The following is an 18,952-nucleotide window of genomic DNA, read 5'->3' as shown; positions in this document are numbered from 1 at the left end:
CTCAAAAACAAACCATGGTCAAACCAGGTCACCTTGCCGGATGCAACTCCAAAGGAAGTCCAGGGACCGTTGCTTCCCATGCAGTCTGTGCACTCTTTTCCCTAAATTTCTACCAAACCAAATGGCTGTCTTAATAAGAAATCATGGTGCAATTTTGGCCTGCATCCTTTTGGCCACAAGAAATCCTGCAGCAGCTGAATGTGCCCACCTGGAGACTTCTCTTGAAATATGGTGTAAGCCCTGAGGAGCAGGAGCTCCAGGCCTGTGCCTTGATGCCTCCTTTGTAAAGCCAGCACCAGGCTGATCACTGTTGTCTATTCCTTGGCTGTCCAGGCACGTTTAAATAACCCTCGTGAAGCAGGCGTCATGCAGTATGGGTTACTTAGCCTCAGAACTCCAAGGTGGTGAAAAACCCACTCTCTGCGTAGAGCAGAAGGAAATCAGGGTGTAAAATGTGCGGTAAAATCAGATTCCTGATCTCTGTGGTTCTTGATGATTCTGTGCATTGAGAGGAATAGTCTTGCGAGCACTGGGGAAGCTCAACTGGGAAATTTCATTTCTCACACAAAGCTTGTGATGGAGCTTTTAACTAGCTGAAGTATTGTAAAGGCAGGGTCACTGGGGAAACGCACGGCATACTCTGTGTTTCTAGTATATTTTTTTTCATTCAGTGTGCAAGTAAATGCTCTGTCTTAGAAAGATGACTAGCCTAAGTCTATAATTAATGAGTATTTGAGGCAAAGTTACTCTTTGCAAAGAAACTTTATATGGGCTGCAATTTCTTAAGTTAAGAATCCTCTGTACATTATTCTGACCACCTCTGGTGTATAGATTAGCATATACATGAAAATAACGCTTGGAAAATACTCTGAATCAGTGTTTCAGAGGTGGTGGTGTGGCAGGATTTATCAGCGAGGCATTAGGCAGCTTTAAATTACAGGAGATTTCATCTCTGTGTACTGCTTATGCACAAAGCTCCCTCTTTCTCAGCTTCCAGAAACAAAGCCCTCTGGAGTTGCATTTTACCTGTGTGAGATGCCTTCAGGTTGTCAAATAGTTCCTTAATTAGTTTATTTTCTTCTTTGCTCCAAGGGATGAGTATATTATTTATTCTACACTCCCAGACTTTTGTTAGTCTGCATTTATGTATTTTGTCTTCAGAATGACCTAGCATTGGGCTAGCCTCTAGGGTAGTATGAAACACACCTCTCTGACAGAGACGGTAGTTCAGACTTGACTAATGGTAGAATATTAATAGCAGCAATAATAATTAAAACAGTGCACTAAAATACCCTTGGGTGCTGTTGCTAAGTTAGGCTGTACCCCTAAAATTCCAGAGGAAAGGCATAAATTTCAGTTATTTCCATCCACAAAGTGAACAGTTGTCTCACTCAGCAACTGGAGTAAGCTTTCATCCTCTTCGTGGATGTTTCATTAGGACACAATTTTCCCAGAGGGTCATGGTGCAGTTTACATTAAACTCAAGATAAAAATGACATTGAAGCTTTGCTCCTGTATTTTCTACACTGCCTGAAAACAAATACATGACCTACAGCTCGTTCATTGGCTTAGTGCCTTGGTGTTATTAAGCCAAGTGTACCCAAGAGGCGGGGAATTTGTGTTCTGTTTGCTCATAGCGCAGCACTCGGCTCCTCTGCCTGACAAATCTGGGAATCTCTGGAAGCAGTGGGGGGAGAGTTTCTCCAAGGGGAGGTTTGAGCAAATAGTCTGGATGAAACGGGTTGAATGTGTCTGTCTATAGGTGAGGGGTGAAGAAGGACGTGGTTGTGAACACAGCCTCAGACTGCTGGGCAGACGGTTAATGGGAATAATCTGTTCCCCCAATGCAGAGCACTCACTTCTAGGTTTCTCTCTGATGGCAAATTAATTTCAATCTGCAAACACTGAGGATGTGACTTCAAAACGTCTATGGGCAAGTAGGAAAAAAGACCAGACAACACGGAGTGTAAAAGGAAATCGGTTCTCAGCAGGCAGCTTTGGGCAGGAGCAGTGCATGAATGTTGAAGGGCTACAATGGCCACAGCTTCTCAGAGTCAGGAAAAGACTAGCACGTGTCCTTGGCCCACTCAAATTCACAGTCATACTTAAGTACGTTGCCTGGTCTAGGACGTGTGCCTGATTTCTGTCAACCTGAGTGAAGAGTAAGTATATGCTGACCTCTTTTTCTGAATTAGGATAAGAGCTCATAAATATAAAAAATCCCCCATACGTTGAAGTGGTTTGCTGCTATGAAGTGTGTGCCCTGGATATTAGCTTTGTGCTAGACAGTAAATGTGGCAGGATTTTTTAAAAAATGTTTCTGTTTCTAAATGTAACCAAAAATGAATTAAAATGCAAGAGTTTTCTGAAGCGCCCAAAATAATTAGAAGGCAAGAAACTGTCGTTAACATTTACATTCTAAATGCATGAAATTGTTGAATACTGTGCTGTTCACCTCTAGCTAGCCTTTAATTTAAACAAAAGCTATAAAAGTGCAATTAGGCTCCAGTCCAATGAAGCACTTAAATATGTTCCTAGTTTTAAGTGTATGAGTAACCCCAGTGAAGTTAAGACATGCTTAACTGCGTTACCTGAATAGGGCACTTCATAAAGTAGTTATTATACACCAAGAACAATCCTGCAAGTGTCATTGGGAAAGATGTAAAGAGGAGTAAAGTCCCATCTGCACTTCAGGGTCTGACTGCTTTTAGGTTTCACAAAGCTGGTTTTGCCCAGTGATTTATCCTGCAGGGTCCTGATCCAGTCTATTGAGATCTCTGGATGTGCTCCATCATCTGTTGTTAAAGAGGCTTCGTTTGTCGGGCAGTTTCCTACCCCTGTCTAGCCAGGGAAATACATATGGCGCATGCACCTTCATTTGTCCTCTCTGCTTGACTCGGAGACATGCCTTTTTATAAACATGCTGCTACTACCACCAGGCTCTCCGCTCAATCCCATATAAAGCATCTAAACATCATGGATTTAATACTCCCATTTTCAGTGCTAAATCAATGTTCTTTATGCATTTGTTCTTGGAACACTGCTCTATTTGAACCATAATTCTTCCCACATACCATAAACTTGGTCTGTTTTCACTCTGATAGGAATTGATCATTTAAAGCAAGAGGAAAAACCCTGTGACTACTGTTTAAACGTTTCAAGGCCATCGCTGGTTAGTCAAATCAGGTTCTGCATCACCTCGGGGCACCGAGTGCTGTGATTACCAGGCAAGCATTGCCTTTCTGGGCTACAACCAGCCTTGCAACTGCTGGGACAGGGCAAAATTAAGAGCTTCTCACTACGCTTTTGGCAGGCAGTGAGGGGATGGGTTTGCTCAGTTTATGACTGACCTCCCCTTTGGTTGTTTACTCCTCCGACCGTCCTGTATTTGTACATAGGTAGAAAGAAACATTCTGCTACATAACTGGATTTGACCAGAGATTAAAGCTGGTCTCCTGTGAAATACACTGGAGCCCATTAAAGAAAGGATTGTTTGCCAAACGTTGTTGTGTGTCCTCCTCCCGAGACCATAAAAAACATTGTTAGCTGAAGTAATAGTGGAAAATGATTGCATTCCTCTACCCTCCTCCTTACCACCACACCGCAACGTGACAGCAAACCTGTAATGAAATCCGTGAAGAGCTCTGCAGCGGTTACCTTGAAAACTTTTTTATTGCCCTACATTTCTAGATAACACTGCGATACTCAGCCTCTGTCCAGCACCAGCAGCACCAGCTGAGGGATGGAGATAGTCAAAATTAAACAAAAGTCCCTTGAATTTTTAATATTAAATACTTGCAGTAAATTTTTTAATAGTCAGGGATAACTTTCTGTATTTACATATTATTATCTGAATAACAAATAGCTTCAAGGGTACAGCAAAGTGTTCTGTGCAAATGGAAAATGGTGAGTTTACTCTTATACATTATTTATTGGAAATTATTCCTTTGATTTCATCCACTCCACTATTTTTTCTTTACATCTGGCATGGACTTGGAGTGCAATGGGAGGGCACTTTACAGAAGGTGGTATCTTAAGATATGTAGTCCACTTTTGGATATCTGGGCTGTTACCTTCTCACTCCTTCCAGACATGCTGGGATTAATTCTTCATTACCGTGAAGATCCTTTTTTGGGATCTTGACGCATCACCTTGAGTGGAAGAGTACTTCTTAATGGGAAATCTGCTAGAAATCCCTGTTGGAAATGCAGCTAAATAGCTGACTTCCCATTGCTAGCGGGAGAGTAATGACCCTTGGTGGCAGGAACAAGAAGTGGTGCCCCAGGGTAGCAGCCAATCTTGTGGATGCACCCTAGAAATCATTTTCTGGCTTCTTGAATGGCTCTTTGTGAACCTTCCCTGTTTGAAATACGAGGTCTTACTTTTGGCGAAGCCCTGAGATGGGAGTATATTCTCTCTTCTCCATAGACAGCATAGTTCCCAGAATTAAGTTTCAAAAAGTTGCACAAAAGGTAGTGTTTTCTGAATATATTTTGCTGGTAAGAACTTCAGATCTAAGCGCTGCTATTGTGAATTGGCAAAATGCCTTTAGTTTTGCCTTTATTTAGTATCGCTTCATTGGTTTCGCTGATGTTTATATTTCACTTAGCTTCAAGTTCAAAGAGCTCTCCAATCTCAAAGCAGAATTTTGCAAGACCACCTTTATGTTTAATTTTTTTAAGACAAGCCTTGTCTAGTTTTTACTTTTAAAGCACGCACGCTAAAAATCCAATTGGAACAAGGACCAGGATCTTTCAGAAATCTTGAGAATCACTTGACAAATCTAAATAAGTGTTTGATCACCTACAATTCAGCAGAGTACGTGCCATTTGGAATTTAGTTGGGCTCTTCCTTAAAATTAAGTGCAGCACCATTAAAAATAAAGTCGCATGGGGGATACGTTTTCTTTGGGGATTTTTGAAAAGCATTTGAAAGCAGATTTAAGCTTCTCCATTAATTTCCAATCAGCCTAATGCTTTGTGATGCAGCATGCATACAGCCACAGGCAGATCTGAATGGGCACACTAGGGGATAGAGTGGAAATTTCTTACAGATGGTATTTCAAAACATATTAGTGACTCAAGTTAAGTTACCAAAAAAAGGCAAATACTTTTTACTACAGAAGGATCTGAGCGTGAGCTCTTAGTCATTTTTCATGTTAATAAAGGGGCTTGCTTTAAAAGTGATTGGAACTAGTTTTAGCATTTTTATATATATAAATCAGTAAGAGTATGAGACGTGATGGCATGTTTCTGGTATTGTTTGCCTGAGGAAAGCCAGAAATAGCTCACTGAAATACAGGACCTCTTACTTTATGTGTGTGGCAGCTACTTTTGAAGAGTCTCATAATCTTAAATGTAAGGGTTAATATTCTTTACAAGTGGGGCCGTCTTCATGTTGCATACGTTAACTATGCATATATATTGTGCTATCAGTCACTGACTGACAGTTCTCAAGGCTTTCTACCATACACATAAAATAATTTGTCATAAAGAAGGGAGGAATTAAGCCAAACAGAGCAGCAAGCATGTTAAAAAACAAAAGGTACAAACATGTGGGGGGGTTTGTGCAGAGAAATTAGTCCCGGTTGTACTGGCCTGGAATTTAAAAAGAAAGGAAAAAGGACAAAAATGAATGTCTGATTCTCAGGAAACGCTTGTCCCATGTGTACTATTGCAACTTCATGGGGAGCTCTAACCTGCCCGTGGAACTGCCTCTGTCCCAGCTTGAAAGGGCTCTCTCCTTCATGGAAGTATTACAGGAGAAAATTCCTGTAAATTTGGTCTTTTCTGCAGGAAATAGGACAGAGAAGTGAGAGTTCTAAGGTATAAAAGACATTTATTTTAAAAGGGCTGCTGCTGTTCTTCATTCTGCAAATCCTGCAGGCATGAAGTCCAATTGCACAGCCTGGGAATGTGGGAAATGCCCCGCAGCAGACAGATGTGTGCTGGTGAACTCATGGCGTATTGCAATGATTTGTTTCTGGTTGATATTACAGGATACTTTTCCTTGATACAGGAACTGTTTGAGATTAGCACAGAAACAAGGATTTGGCCTGATTTCCTTCTGATGAATGTGGGTGATTTCTTTCTTAAGACTTTTGGATGCAAAATAAGGAAAAAGTGTGTCAAGGAGGCATGCAAAAAAAAAAAAGCTGCTGGGAATTCCCACGGTATGGAGTAGATTTAAGATCTCAGTTTATTATAATCCTGAAAATGACCATCAACATCACTGTGTACTAGAAAAGCTGGAGGACAGATTATTTTAGCTGACTTCCCCTGACTCCCCTTTAACGTGAAGCACTGAAACACTGTGGGAGGAGGAACAGACACAGTTTGTACTCAGGAACAGTTGAGGAGGTGTCTTTATTTTAATGAATTTCTTCTTCAGCAATAACTGCTGAGGACATGGTGCATAGAGTGTGGCCAAGGGAGCAACTGAAGTCAGGTTAGTTGGCCAGGGAAGCTGGCCATTTCCAGACTGTAAAGTCCTGACAGAGGAGCCTTTTAAATAACGCATACTACGACGATGATCTCTCGAGCAATAGAAAGGGCAGTCGTTTCTTTGGCATTACATTCAATTCTTGCAAAACTGTCATTCAGTTTGTTTGTTCCAGAAGGATCAGACAGTGCAGCTCAAAATTGGCTTTCGTTGCTTTGGCAAATACTTTTTTTGCCGAGGACCCAAAAAATGGATGGATACAGGAAGTCAGCGTTAATGCTGAATGTCCAACTACTGACAGGAGTGTTACAATACTTGCAGAGGTGGAGGGAAAACTGCCCCAATTTATTTAGCTCTCACTCAGGTGAGGAAATTCACCCACCAAACCCTTTGTTCATCAGTGTTGATGGTTTTTTGGAGCTGCCTAGACTACCAAGCTTTACAGCACCAACAAGAATTGCACTGTATCTTGTATCTGCACTTCCCCAAAGAAATTCAGGAAAAAAGAGGTGGTGTTGATTTTTCTTCTGTGTGATCAATCAAAGTGGAGGCTGTTCCATAACGCAACACAGGCTGTGAAGAAAGAGCCATGGTAAAAAGTTATCTTCTGGAATCACCAGATTTTCTAGGCTTTTTCTGAAAGCAACTGTCATTTTTCTTTTTACCTTAGTTATAAATACAATGGGCTGCTTCTCTCAAGATATAGAGAGTGTTCTGTGCCACTGGTCCCTTGTTCACAGTTATGAGTATTTATATCACCTGATTCTTAAGGAATGCTGTCCTTGAGCTGCAAAACAGGAGGAGAAAGTAAAAGCAAGTCTGGAACTCAAAAATTTACTGGTTTGTTGTTTGGGTTTTTTTTCCTTTTGAATACAGCAGAAAAATCCATCCTTAATAGAAGGAGAATGTTATGGCATAATACAGTTAACACCTTCTATTGAGAAGGGGAATTAATTAGGAAGGAGTTGGAGCCCTCTGCCTGACAGATTCATGATCCATGAAGCTAATCAGTTTTGTAGCCTGTCATTGCTTTTGCCACGGACTGGTCAGCAGCTGAATCCCATGACGGGGAAGGAGAAGTTTGCAGCTTGTCACATTTTCACTGTCGTGCTGATACGGAACAAGAATGTAATGCTAGTTTATTTCTGCATCTGAAAAGTTACTATTACATCTAGCAATAGCTGCAAAGCCTCAGTGGTTTTCTGGAGAAAGCAATCAGGCATTGAACTAGCCACTAAATTTAGTGATTTAGCTGTTGTAAATCGTCTGCGCCTATGGAAGTCACAGCAGCAGTTAGGTACTAAAAGGTAACCGTGTATGTGAGATTACTCTGAGCCTTTGCTTTAACTGGATTCAAAACACACATTGACCTGGTGATTTGTTAGCATTAATGAGCAAGGATTCGATAATCTTTTTAATATTTACCTTTGTCCTTTCATTGATCGTGTACCCAAGGAAGTGCTGTTCCACGTCTTTCCCCTGCTGTGGCTATAAAACACAAACACAGACCATTCTGCAGCTTTCAAGGTATGAAGCATGTTGGGGTTTTTTGTGCTAGAACTGCAGAGGAGGTTTCTTCATGCCCAGCAATTTCATCAAGTTTGTGAAGAAGAGAAACCCACAGTCATCTCCATGCCAGTGGTTCATTGGAAAAAACATATCTTGTATTAAATACTTTAATGATTCATGAAGCAGCTTTAATTTTGTTTGCATTTATTCCTGAAGGGTAAAGCTGTCAGAAATCTCTAAATGCGTTGCCTAATCTATTTCCAAACTCAGTATATTAAGGTCTGCAAGCAAAACTCATTTTGGGAGTTTAGCAGATATGCAGACAGGAGAGAAGGCAGGAGAAAGAGAGGAGGAAAGATTTTTCTTTCCTTGGTAATGCGCCAAACTACCTGCATGGGTGTAGTGTCAGCCCTTCACAAAAAATAGTGCAACTCAAATGGACTGTAAGACCAGCTCTGATAAGAAGAGGACTTCACATGATTCCGTTGGATCAGATACAAATAGAGTAAATACAGCTATCAAGGAATGAAGGTTCAGATAAAAGAAAATTTCCTTCTCTTTATTGCCTACAAGCTCACAGGGCTGCCATGAGCAGGCTCATGTGCAGCTGAGAAGCTTTTGTTTTCTCATTGTCCCAGTTTCTAATCTATGACCTTTTTTTGTGTTAGTACATGATCTTTTTCTCTAAGGTTCTGGTCTGCCAACTGAAGAGTCTTTCCTGTTTTCTTATGCCTGCATAGGCAGTGCTCACAATTGGGCTCAGGGGGCTGGCTGGGAAATGTTCATTTAAGGAACCAGTTCAGTGCAAGGGAAAGAATGAGTGAAGATCATCTCCAGAGTAGAGAAAAACGACCTGACATCAAGCTCCCTGTCACGTACAAAGGAAATACCTCTGGGTTGCCAGCCAAGCTCTGCAGTAGGCAATACAGAGCAAGAGCACTCAAAGACTCTTCCCAAGACAACAGCAGGATGCCTCAGGTTTGGTGCTTGGCATGCTGTCCCAAGGTGCCTGAAGGGCTGTTTCACATGTCAGGTCTAATCCATCCTCAGCTGGTCTATGGAAATGATTAGCCATGGCATCGTCAGTCTTTGCTTGGAATAGCTAGTCCTAAACGCATCCAGTGGAGTGTTTCTCTACAGCATACCTATCTGACCCAGAGAGAGGCACTGCTCCATGGTGGAAGTGAGGTCTTCGTGCAGACCTGAAGTCTTTTGCTGGTTGTACACTGTGAAACCTGATGACAGTTCATAATACTAATTTAGAATCACAGGAATATTAAATGTGAGCTATGCCTGGCCAGCTTAGACCATGGTTAGCTACCACAGAGGTCAAATGTATGCTCTAAGTTCTTCCAAACTCGGTAGTGTTAGACAGATGTTAATGAGGCCAAGATTCGGCTGTCAATTGCTGTAATTGTCCTCCCTCAGCCGGTTGCCACAGTTCATGATGTGACCAGACCAGCGCAGAGAAGTGGAGACCATGGTGGTACCCAGCTCCCTTCCCTGGCAGAGTGCTGGTGCTGCGGGCTTCCCGAGCAGGGCAGCCAAGCCTCTGCCCCCTGAGAAGGGCTGCCTTAAACACCCAGGCACTTTACTGCACGGTATCAGGGCTGCCAGAAATGGATGATTTCTTAATTTCTTACCAAAGTCCTTTTGGTGGTCAGGTTGAAGCATATAAGGGTGTGCCTTGCTAGGACACCTTAATACAGTTTGATGTCTTCACCTGCTGGTTACTTTTCTTCTCAAAATAAATAATAAAAGTGACTAGTCTCATGTTAAGCTCCTCCATCATTAGCTCATAGATTTCTTGCCCGATGCTCTCCCTCTGTTTCCAGACTGCTGCTCCAACCATTTTCTGAGAGGATGCCTTATCCCTTATTGAAAGTCAATAGGCTTTTTATAGCCTTACTTTTCCTGGGACTTCTCTGGAATGACCTGTCTCCTGCTGCCATGCTCCAGGGCAAAAATCAAGGGCTGCACCAAGGAGGACTTCACGTGTCCTCCTGACGCTCTGCCTTTCTCAACCTTGCACACAGGCACAAGGGACCGAATGTTCCATTGCAACACGCTCGGTCTGTTGTCAGCATCCTGCTGAGAACGAAGCAGCAAAGGTGTTGTAAGGTGACAGTGGGCACAGTTGTACTTTGATGGTAAAGCATCCTTGCGCGTGACTTGCTAGTGTCACTATTTGGCTCAGAGTGTCAATTGCTGGTTAGAGTTTCTTGGAATGAAGGAAGTATTAACTGTAAATTGCTGCGGCTGGTATCTAATTACAGAATACATTGGGAAGCAGTTGGGCGACAATCCAACAAAGCACTTAAGCACCCACTGATTTTTAAGGAAAGGCCCCTTGACTGGGATTGCTTGTGCTCTCAGACATCATCAGAAGTGTTTGTTAGTGTGCTGGTTTTGGCTGGAATAGAGTTAATTTTCTTCATAGAAGTTAGTATGAGGCTATGGTTTGGATTTGTGCTGGAAACAGTGTTAATACAGAGATGGTTTTGTTATTGCTGAGCAGTGCTTACACACAGTCAAGGCCTTTTCTGCTCCTCACCCCACCCCACCAGCGAGGAAGCTGGGGGGGCACAAGAAGCTGGGAGGGGACACGGCCGGGACAGCTGACCCCAATGCCCACAGGGCTGTCCCACACCATATGGTGTCATGCTCAGCATGTAAAGCTGGGGGATAAGAAGGAAGGGGGGGACATTCGGGGTGATGGCGTTTGTCTTCCCAAGTCACCGTTAGGCGTGATGGAGCCCTGCTTTCCTGGAGATGGCTGAACCCCTGCCTGCCCATGGGAAGCAGTGAAGGAATGCCTTGCTTTGCTTTGCTTGTGTGTGCGGCTTTTGCTTTCCCTGTTAAACTGTCTTTATCTCAACCCGTGAGTTTTCTCACTTTTACCCTTCTGATTCTCTCCCCCCTCCTGCTGCGGGGGGAGTGAGCGAGCGGCTGGGTGGGGCTTGGTTGGCGGCTAGGGTTAAACCACGACAGTTAGTGGACCAGTACTTTTTCCTGACTACCTCAGCACATCCATCTCATTTTCTGAAGTGACTTAAGGAGTTGGGAGTTCAAGGTTGACTGGAAGTCTGCAGGAAATAAACTCCTAAATCACTGCTGTACTTTGATAAGTCTACTCAGCTGGACAGCTTCTTTTGCTGTTTTTTGTCCTTGCTGTAATAAATAAAATTATGACAGCTTTTAAATGACTGCTGAATTCTGAGGTTTGCCTTTGCCCATCTAGATGTTCCTGTTGCAGCAGGGTTACCCAAGATATTCTACTATGTAATGGTTGGAGCGCTCTTTCCAAATGCAGACATAATGCAGTTTTTCAACTATGTCCTGCTAACAGAGAAAGGGGAGAACTTGACAGAAGGAAGGTTGCAGTGAGAAGTGATAGGAATGACTTAACCCAGGTGGGATAATGAATTCAAAACAGCCTTTTATGTAAAGCAGTCTATGATACCCCACAATGTAAGTAATCATTGAGATCCACGGCATGAAAAGTCTTGTGAACCGGTGAGACCGTGGAGTCACACTTAGGATAATAATGCGTTGATTTAATATGATGAAGAACAAATAAATCAGAAGTGGAGGTTATGGTTTAGGTGTGCTGGTTTTAAAGCTTGAATTAGAAATACTGATTTTCTCAGAATGTAAGTGGAAGGATGGAGGAAAAGCGCTGGGGATTAGTCCTACTCAACCTTTCAGTCTGGACAGGAACGTGTGGCTGGGTGCCCAGGTGTTTCAGTCCACTTACCAATAAAACAAACACTTTTTACTCCAGAAAAGTTCAGCAAAATTTCTTGATCAGAAGACAAAGGAAGCCCCGCTGAATCCACTGAGGTCTTGTACTATTTCAGTGGTTCCTTGTCTTTTCCTAGGCAAAATACTTTGGTCCTTCCACACATGCCTCTCTGCTCCTGACATGTGTTCATCCTACCTTTCCTTTGATTGCTTGTCTCTCTGCATTGCAAGTGCTGCTTTGACTGCCCTCTCATTCTCACTGCATTTCTTCCTCCTCCTCCTCTCCTGCCACAGCCTCCTTGCTGTCTCCAGACTTCAGCTACACGATTTCTTTGTTTCCCTGCTTTCCTGCTAGCTCTGAGTGCTGATGCAGGACCCCACCGGGATGCGTGGCCTGGGGTGGGCTCCCTCCTCTGCCTCGCTTCCACCAGCAGTGCACTCCTTGGGTAACAGTCCGATTTACTGAGGTGCAATTTGCTATGCCCTGCTGATACAGCTGAGGCTCTGAAGCAAATTGCTGTCAGATCAAAGATGTCCCTCATCAAGGGAAATCTTGCAAGGTCCATGTTTTTAACTGAGGGCTCTTTCCTGTTTGTTAGTGAAGCATTCCTGATGGACTTCCTTGATATGTGGCTGTGGTCAAGAGGAAAATCACATTCAAAAAGGAGGCTGTGCCAGAGCGTTCACACCTCCTGTAAATCTCTGTCCTTGTTCCAGGTTTATTTTTAGATTGTGTAAGAGTGCTGCTTAGACAGAAGTTTTACACAGCGGTCCTCTGTATGGCACAGGCCACCAGCAAGCCGCTAGTAAGTAGCTACGGTAACGCTGTAATCAATGAGGGGTCTCTGAGCAAATAGTGCTGGGATGAGTAGGAACTACGAATAATTGCACTTTACTAGAATTCATGACTGATTTCCAGAGGTTACCCAACAGCCAAGTGTTTGTCGCCCTCCCCATCCTGCTGATAGTGGGGAAAAAAAAAGATTGTTATGCCAGAGTAATGAGCAAAGAGGTCAGAAAGTTTGATAAGAGCAGGAAAAGTCATTTCCTGTGATATCATTAGCAGTATTTTAGAGAGCAGGTTCAGTAATTGCTATGGTAATTCTGAATGGCTTTTGACTGTGAGAACATGTAGGTAATTTTTTAAAGTTAGCATCTTTGCTAGTGGGAGAGATTTCCACTAAAATAAGGCAGTATGGTATCACAGAGGGGCATGGGCTGGGGGCTTGGGAAGCAGAGGCTCTGCTCTGTGCTGTGTGACTTCTACAGGCCTCAGGTTTTTTCTTCTCAAAATGGTCTGTGGTAACCTACATGCATCAGTGAGCAAGCACAAAAGGAAATTGTGAACCTCAGGATGTAGCTGCCTGCCAAGGTGACGTCTCAGATGGAGCAGATCTGTTTTGCAAATATTTCAGCAAGCGCATGCCTGTACAGCAAACGTCACGCATTTGTTATTGCTGCACAAACTGCAAAATCAGAAAGGGTGGCAAGTGCTCTTTGTAGAGGCAAATGCAAAATTTTGCTTGAGTGGGTCCTGGTTTTAAAAGCACGAGATCTAATGGTGAGTTACCAGCAGACCTTCTGATGGTTCCCCTGGGAGCACAGACAGGCTACAGTATTGTGGGCCTTCTCCGGGTTGTTTTTGAGCAAAGTCATTGATATTCCTTGGTTTTCAAGAGATGCTTTTAGCCTTCCAGAGAATGAGAGCTGCTACAAGTCTGTGTGCATGCAGGTACGCTTTGGTTTTCACTAAGCTGATGGAAAGTTTGCTGCTCCTAGCTACGTTGCTTCTTTTGAGCTTTTACCACATCTTTGTTTGGGGTCAGAAAGAACAAACCCTGCAAGTCCCTGTATGCTGGAGAGCAATGAGGAGAGGACACTCTTCAGTGTATTTTACCTCTCAGTGGCTACTTGGGTTTTAATTCTTTCTTTCTTCTCTCCAGGTGCAAACAGATGACCTACCCCGATGACCTGCCCCAGATATCTGTGGTCTTTATATTTGTAAATGAGGCACTCTCTGTCATCCTGCGCTCTGTGCACAGTGTCGTGAATCACACCCCATCGCACTTGCTCAAGGAGATCATTCTGGTGGATGACAACAGCGACAACGGTGAACATATGTAACTTTTCCTCTACGTACTGTACTCCTGTGTGCTTAATGGACGTGAAATGGAAATCAAAGGGAGTTTGGTCGCTACTAGCTGAAATGCCTTTTTTTTTAATGTTGGGATGAAACAGCGTTGAGTCATTCTGCATTTAAACAGCTGGGGGAGGAAGGTCATACATGCAGCCACTACTTTATGGCTAATAAGCTAGATCATAAGTTGGTGTAAATTAACGTACCCCTGTTGAAGTCAGTAGAATTTACAAGAGTTTGTGTTTGTTGATGAGAGGGTTGATTGAGCCACTTACACAAAGCTGTGAGTAAATATTAACTATTTGTATAATAAATAAACATTACGTGGATAAACCCTGCTGATTTCATTGACATTCTCACAAGATTAATGACATTTGTATAGGCAATCTTAATACAGAAATGACCCTTTTCTCCAAATTTTCACATCCAGAGGAATATCATCATTAATAGATTAAAAGTTGAAATTCTGCTTCCAAGGAAAAGCAGGGCTACAGATTCTCCTTAAAGATAGTTTCTACTCTTTTACATGGCAGCACACTCTGCTTCTTCATGATTTAAACAGATGTTGATAATATCAGGTTTTGAGTCTTTTTTTTTTTTTTTTTTTGAGGTAGGGAATAAATTAGACTATGAGAATGAAAAGAATGGGCACAAAGCACATGCACCTTTGAGGTCATCTGGTCGTTAATGTAAAAATAACACTTCTGTTACAGCAATCAAACCTCAAAATATTGGTGAGCATATAGGGCGCTATTGATCAACATGTTTCACAGGACGGTTGGGTTTGAAGAACTTGTAGCATACAGATGACTAACAGCGCTGTTGTGTTTTACATTGTTCTGCCTTAGTCTTCTAGAACTGTTGCAGCTTCTCAAATCATACTTGCTAAAATAAGGCTTAAGTTTAGCATTTCCTCCCCATATCAACAGCTTTAAATCTTTCAGTTTTAAGTTGCTGTTCCTCTTCAGGATCCCCGAAAAGAAAGGAGGATTGAGAGAAGAAATCACTAAAACTAAAATAACTTCCAAAACCTATAGATTTAAGAAACCTTTTGTCCAATTCTGCTTTCAGTTACAGCAGTGTAACCTGTGGAGTAATTACGTGAGATTGCAAAGTGTTTGAGTCAATGTAATACAGAGGAGAATTGGACTCATTGTTTCTCAGTGAACTCTTATATGGCTTTTCTCTGTCATTCTTCTAAATAACTGGAGATTTATCAGGTCTTTGATTCCGATAATAACGATTCTACTGTGTAATATAGATCAGAAGAATGAGGCTTCTAATGTCCTGGAAGCTTCTACTAGTTTTCCTAATAAATATATTTGAGTAAAAGCCTCATTATGAATAAGTTGCAGTGTAAATGAATTGCCAAACTAGATTGATTTAAAAAAAATACAGAGACCATTTTGGTAATTTGCCTGTTTATAAGCCTATTGAAATGAAGCTGAATAACAGAGTGAATGAGTTCTGCTCCATCTGTGGTTGAATGCCTGAAAATGAACAAAAGAGAAGAAGTCTATATGAAATCTTCAATATCCATTTAGTTCAACAGGGAAGAAGCCTGGTATTGAGGAGTCTTAATTATATTTAAGGGAAAACCCTTAAAATTAAGGGAAATTAATTCTGATCTGAATTAGGTCTTGACCCAAAATCCATTGAGGTTATTTTTCAAACTCTTACTGAATAGCATAAATCAGAAAAAAAAATCACCAGTCTCCCATGTTACACTGCTCTAAGGTCAGAATTGCTGCTCCAGAGGCCAGTTGTAACCTAATGCAAATCATCAGAGAGTTAGAATAGTAATTATTTTAAAATATTTAGTCAAACTACCTCTTCAAAACAATACTGAAATCCATCAGGCCACATTAAACCTGTGCAAGTCTAACAGTAACTGCCCTGATGCACAGAGAATTTCTCTGAGCTGATACCCCTGAATCTGGCCCATGCCACAGCTGCGGTACTTGGTTTGTATCTGTGAGACTGACTAAGGGTTTAGGAATATTTAAGGATTTCTTTCCCTTTCTGTTGCAGAATCAATCAAAGTGAAGCATAATGTTACAGGGCTTTTCTCATTCTGAATATTTGTGTGGGTTTTTTGTCCTGCAGTTGAGCTAAAATTTAATCTGGACCAGTATGTCAATAAACGATACCCAGGTCTGGTGAAAATAGTGCGCAATAACAAACGAGAAGGACTGATTCGAGCCAGAATCCAAGGCTGGAAAGCAGCAACCTCTCCCGTCGTCGGATTCTTTGATGCTCACGTTGAATTCAACATTGGCTGGTAAGTTGTTGGCTATCCCCGCAGGGAGAGCAGCACTGTTACACTGTGTGCTATGTCTCCAAAGCTGCGGAAGAGATTTCCTCAGCAACAGGGAAGCTGAAAAACTGTGGGGATGAGACGGCTGTAGGCTGGTGTTATCACATTAGCAATTACTTTTGAATAATATTCTTGATTATTGCAACATTGCCGACAATCTTCTGCGATGGCTGCAAGATCCATAAAAAAGCTGTTGTGCTTGCTCTAGTACAGCTCAGTGGAGAGACAAGTAATTTAAACCACAATGAATATGAAACCTCCAAAGCAGTCAAATGGGGAGACACCATTAAAGAGGCTCTGGGCTGGAGGCAGATGCATCCTTTCAAGTACTTTTTTTTAATCTCCTTGTAATTTTGTACCATTTCTTCTTCGAAACTTGAATACCAATCTTATTTCCTCAAAATTTTCTTGCATTTACATTTGAGGGAAATATTGAATTATTTCTTGCATTTTTAATGGGGCTTGAAATTCGCACGCCTTTCCTCATCCCCTTTGTTTTTCAAGGGAGCAGAACTGACTGTGGCAAGCACAGCTCGGGGCCTGATGGGCCAGATCTGCACTTGGAGTAAATCTTTGTAGCACCACTTGGTGGCCAATATTTGGCATTCCTGGAAGTTGGGACTGAAGGAACTGATACGTACAGTCAGCTGAAAAAGGGCTGCTGGGACCTTCAGTATGTAAAATGTGTATTTCCCAAAGATAGGCTGGTATTTGATAATGAGGATGCAGGGTTATGGTGGAGCTGATTATGCTCTGCAGTTCTGGGAGATATCCCCAAATTAAAACTAAAAATAGCTGTACTTACAGCCAGAGAGAAACTTAATTGCAAAGGAGTGGAGTGTTTATTTTTATATGTTCATGAATATCTTTATAAAATGGAAGTGTAGTGCACCTGGTTTATGTTCACCCCATTTTTTCCCCAGGACTACGAAAGACTATAATAGCAGTTGTAGTAATTTTCTAGAAGCTTAAGAGCTGGTTTAATTTATTTACTTACTTTTAAAGCAACTAGATCTTTCAAATCATTGCAAACGTTCACGTAGGTAGTATTAGCTCCTGGGCAGAATCAGGGCCTGGGGAGAGCACGCTCTGGGTGCTGTTCCCAGTGCTTGTCCTGCCCAAGCTGCAGTTTCCTGAGCCTTGCAGGGAATTTTGTTATCACTTCTATGAAGGACATTGAGATCTTACTGATGTACTCTACTCAGAGAAGCTGGGCAATGGTGTCAGTAAGCAGGAAAAGAGTTTTGTGCTTGCTTTTGGTCTTGTTTGTTTGGGGTTTTTTTTTAACCTTACTGCTTTGCATTAATGTCAGAAAGGGTTGAAATCACCACAGCGAGAAGCTAGACTACTCAGTAAACGAGAGCGCGTGTGTGTATATCCAAGATAAAAAGTGTTTGTGTGTTCTGCGTCCTCCCTGGTGTACTCTCCTTTCAACAAGTGTGCTTAAGTCTCAGTAATACCGCTGAGCCAGTCTGTGCAGCTGCTTTGAGACCACTTGGCTTCTGGAGTAGCCGCAGAGGATGAATGAGAATAGCGAGCGTGCAGCAGAAGCGTCACGTACCCCTTTGTTTCAGAGCCGCGTGTGGAGGCTCAGAGCGTTCCCTTCTGGTGTTTCCCCTGTTGTTCCCCAAACCTTTGGGGCTGCTGCGTCTCAAACCTTGTTCTACCTGTTTCCTCCTAGTTTTAATTCTGTCCACCTGTGCACACGCGGTTGCCTGTCATCTCAATTTTCATCTCGTCTTCTTTTACGAGGAGGGACTGGAAGTCCTTCCATCTGGACTGCTTTATTGTTTTCCCACCGGCTTAACATCACCCCTACTCCATAACCCTATAAACTTGGTAGTCAGGCGGGAGTATCTTGTTAAAGTACTGCTGTTCTATTCTCCTATTAAGTCTCATCTTGCATGAATATTTCCCCCCATTTTCAATGTATATTCATGTATTCAGAGGCCACATGGATTGCTCCCACTCAAAGCTGTCTATGGATTATTTGTGAGGCAATTAAAAAGAAGCCAATTCCTTTACCACAGAAAAGAGCATTAGCTTTCTGTTTGGTTTGTGTTCCGTCTAAAAGTCAAGTACCTGCAGTGCAGTTTTAGTCTTCCAATCTATGCCTGCTTTACCTGCCTAATCAGTTGGCAGATTAATTCATAAAGAATCAGAGAAGGACTTCAGCACTTCCTCATGAAATATGTAGGAGTTTGACAACAAAAAACACTTTTCTTTAAACAATAGTTGCCCTATTTATGAGTGAGCTTTTGCCTTATATCGCACTATAGAATTTTATGGGCTCTCACAGCATTACTCTCCAGGGACACTTCTTCTAAACTAAAATACAATCTGGTAGGATATAAAAAAAATACTCCACAACCTGGCAGGTCAAATTAACTATTGAATTATTTATTTTGCTGTGCTTAATTGCTGCTTTTTTGCTTCTCAGGTGTTGAAATGTGTTAGTGCAGAGCAGAGATTTTCTATTGACCTGTTCCCCTTAAGGCTTTTGCTAGTGTAAGCCAATACTGCTGCTGTGAGAGCAAAAGTGGAGGGGACTAGCTGAAAGGGAGGCCATTGCTATTAATTCTCAAATGGAATTTTAAATTAAAATTACATGATAATGTATGTGCACAGTTCATATGTAAAATTCCACCTGTCCTGCAGTAGAACCTTGTCTGGTTTTAATGGTTACTTAATGTCAATGGAAGACAGCATCTAGAGCCAGGAACCCAGCAGAACCAATAGGAATGAAAAGCTCCTGTACGTTCCTCTCTGAGGGAATATGTAAGCCTGTACAGTTCAGTTTTCCC

General features: G+C 42.1%; 1 protein-coding gene across 1 annotated transcript in view; it reads left to right on the top strand.

The window, feature by feature from the left end:
- GALNT9 (polypeptide N-acetylgalactosaminyltransferase 9) overlaps positions 1-18,952 on the top strand; it is a 158,649-nt gene that overhangs the window by 40,892 nt on the left and 98,805 nt on the right. The window contains exons 3-4 of the mRNA XM_075516086.1: positions 13,638-13,804; positions 15,938-16,112. Coding sequence (XP_075372201.1) covers positions 13,638-13,804; positions 15,938-16,112 — 342 coding nt within the window. The remainder of the gene's footprint in view (positions 1-13,637; positions 13,805-15,937; positions 16,113-18,952) is intronic.

This window comes from Mycteria americana, chromosome 13 (genome assembly GCF_035582795.1).
Source record: "Mycteria americana isolate JAX WOST 10 ecotype Jacksonville Zoo and Gardens chromosome 13, USCA_MyAme_1.0, whole genome shotgun sequence".
Classification (NCBI taxonomy): Eukaryota; Metazoa; Chordata; class Aves; order Ciconiiformes; family Ciconiidae; genus Mycteria; species Mycteria americana.
Note: the sequence above shows the minus strand (reverse complement) of the source record. Positions and strands in the feature narration are given on the sequence as shown.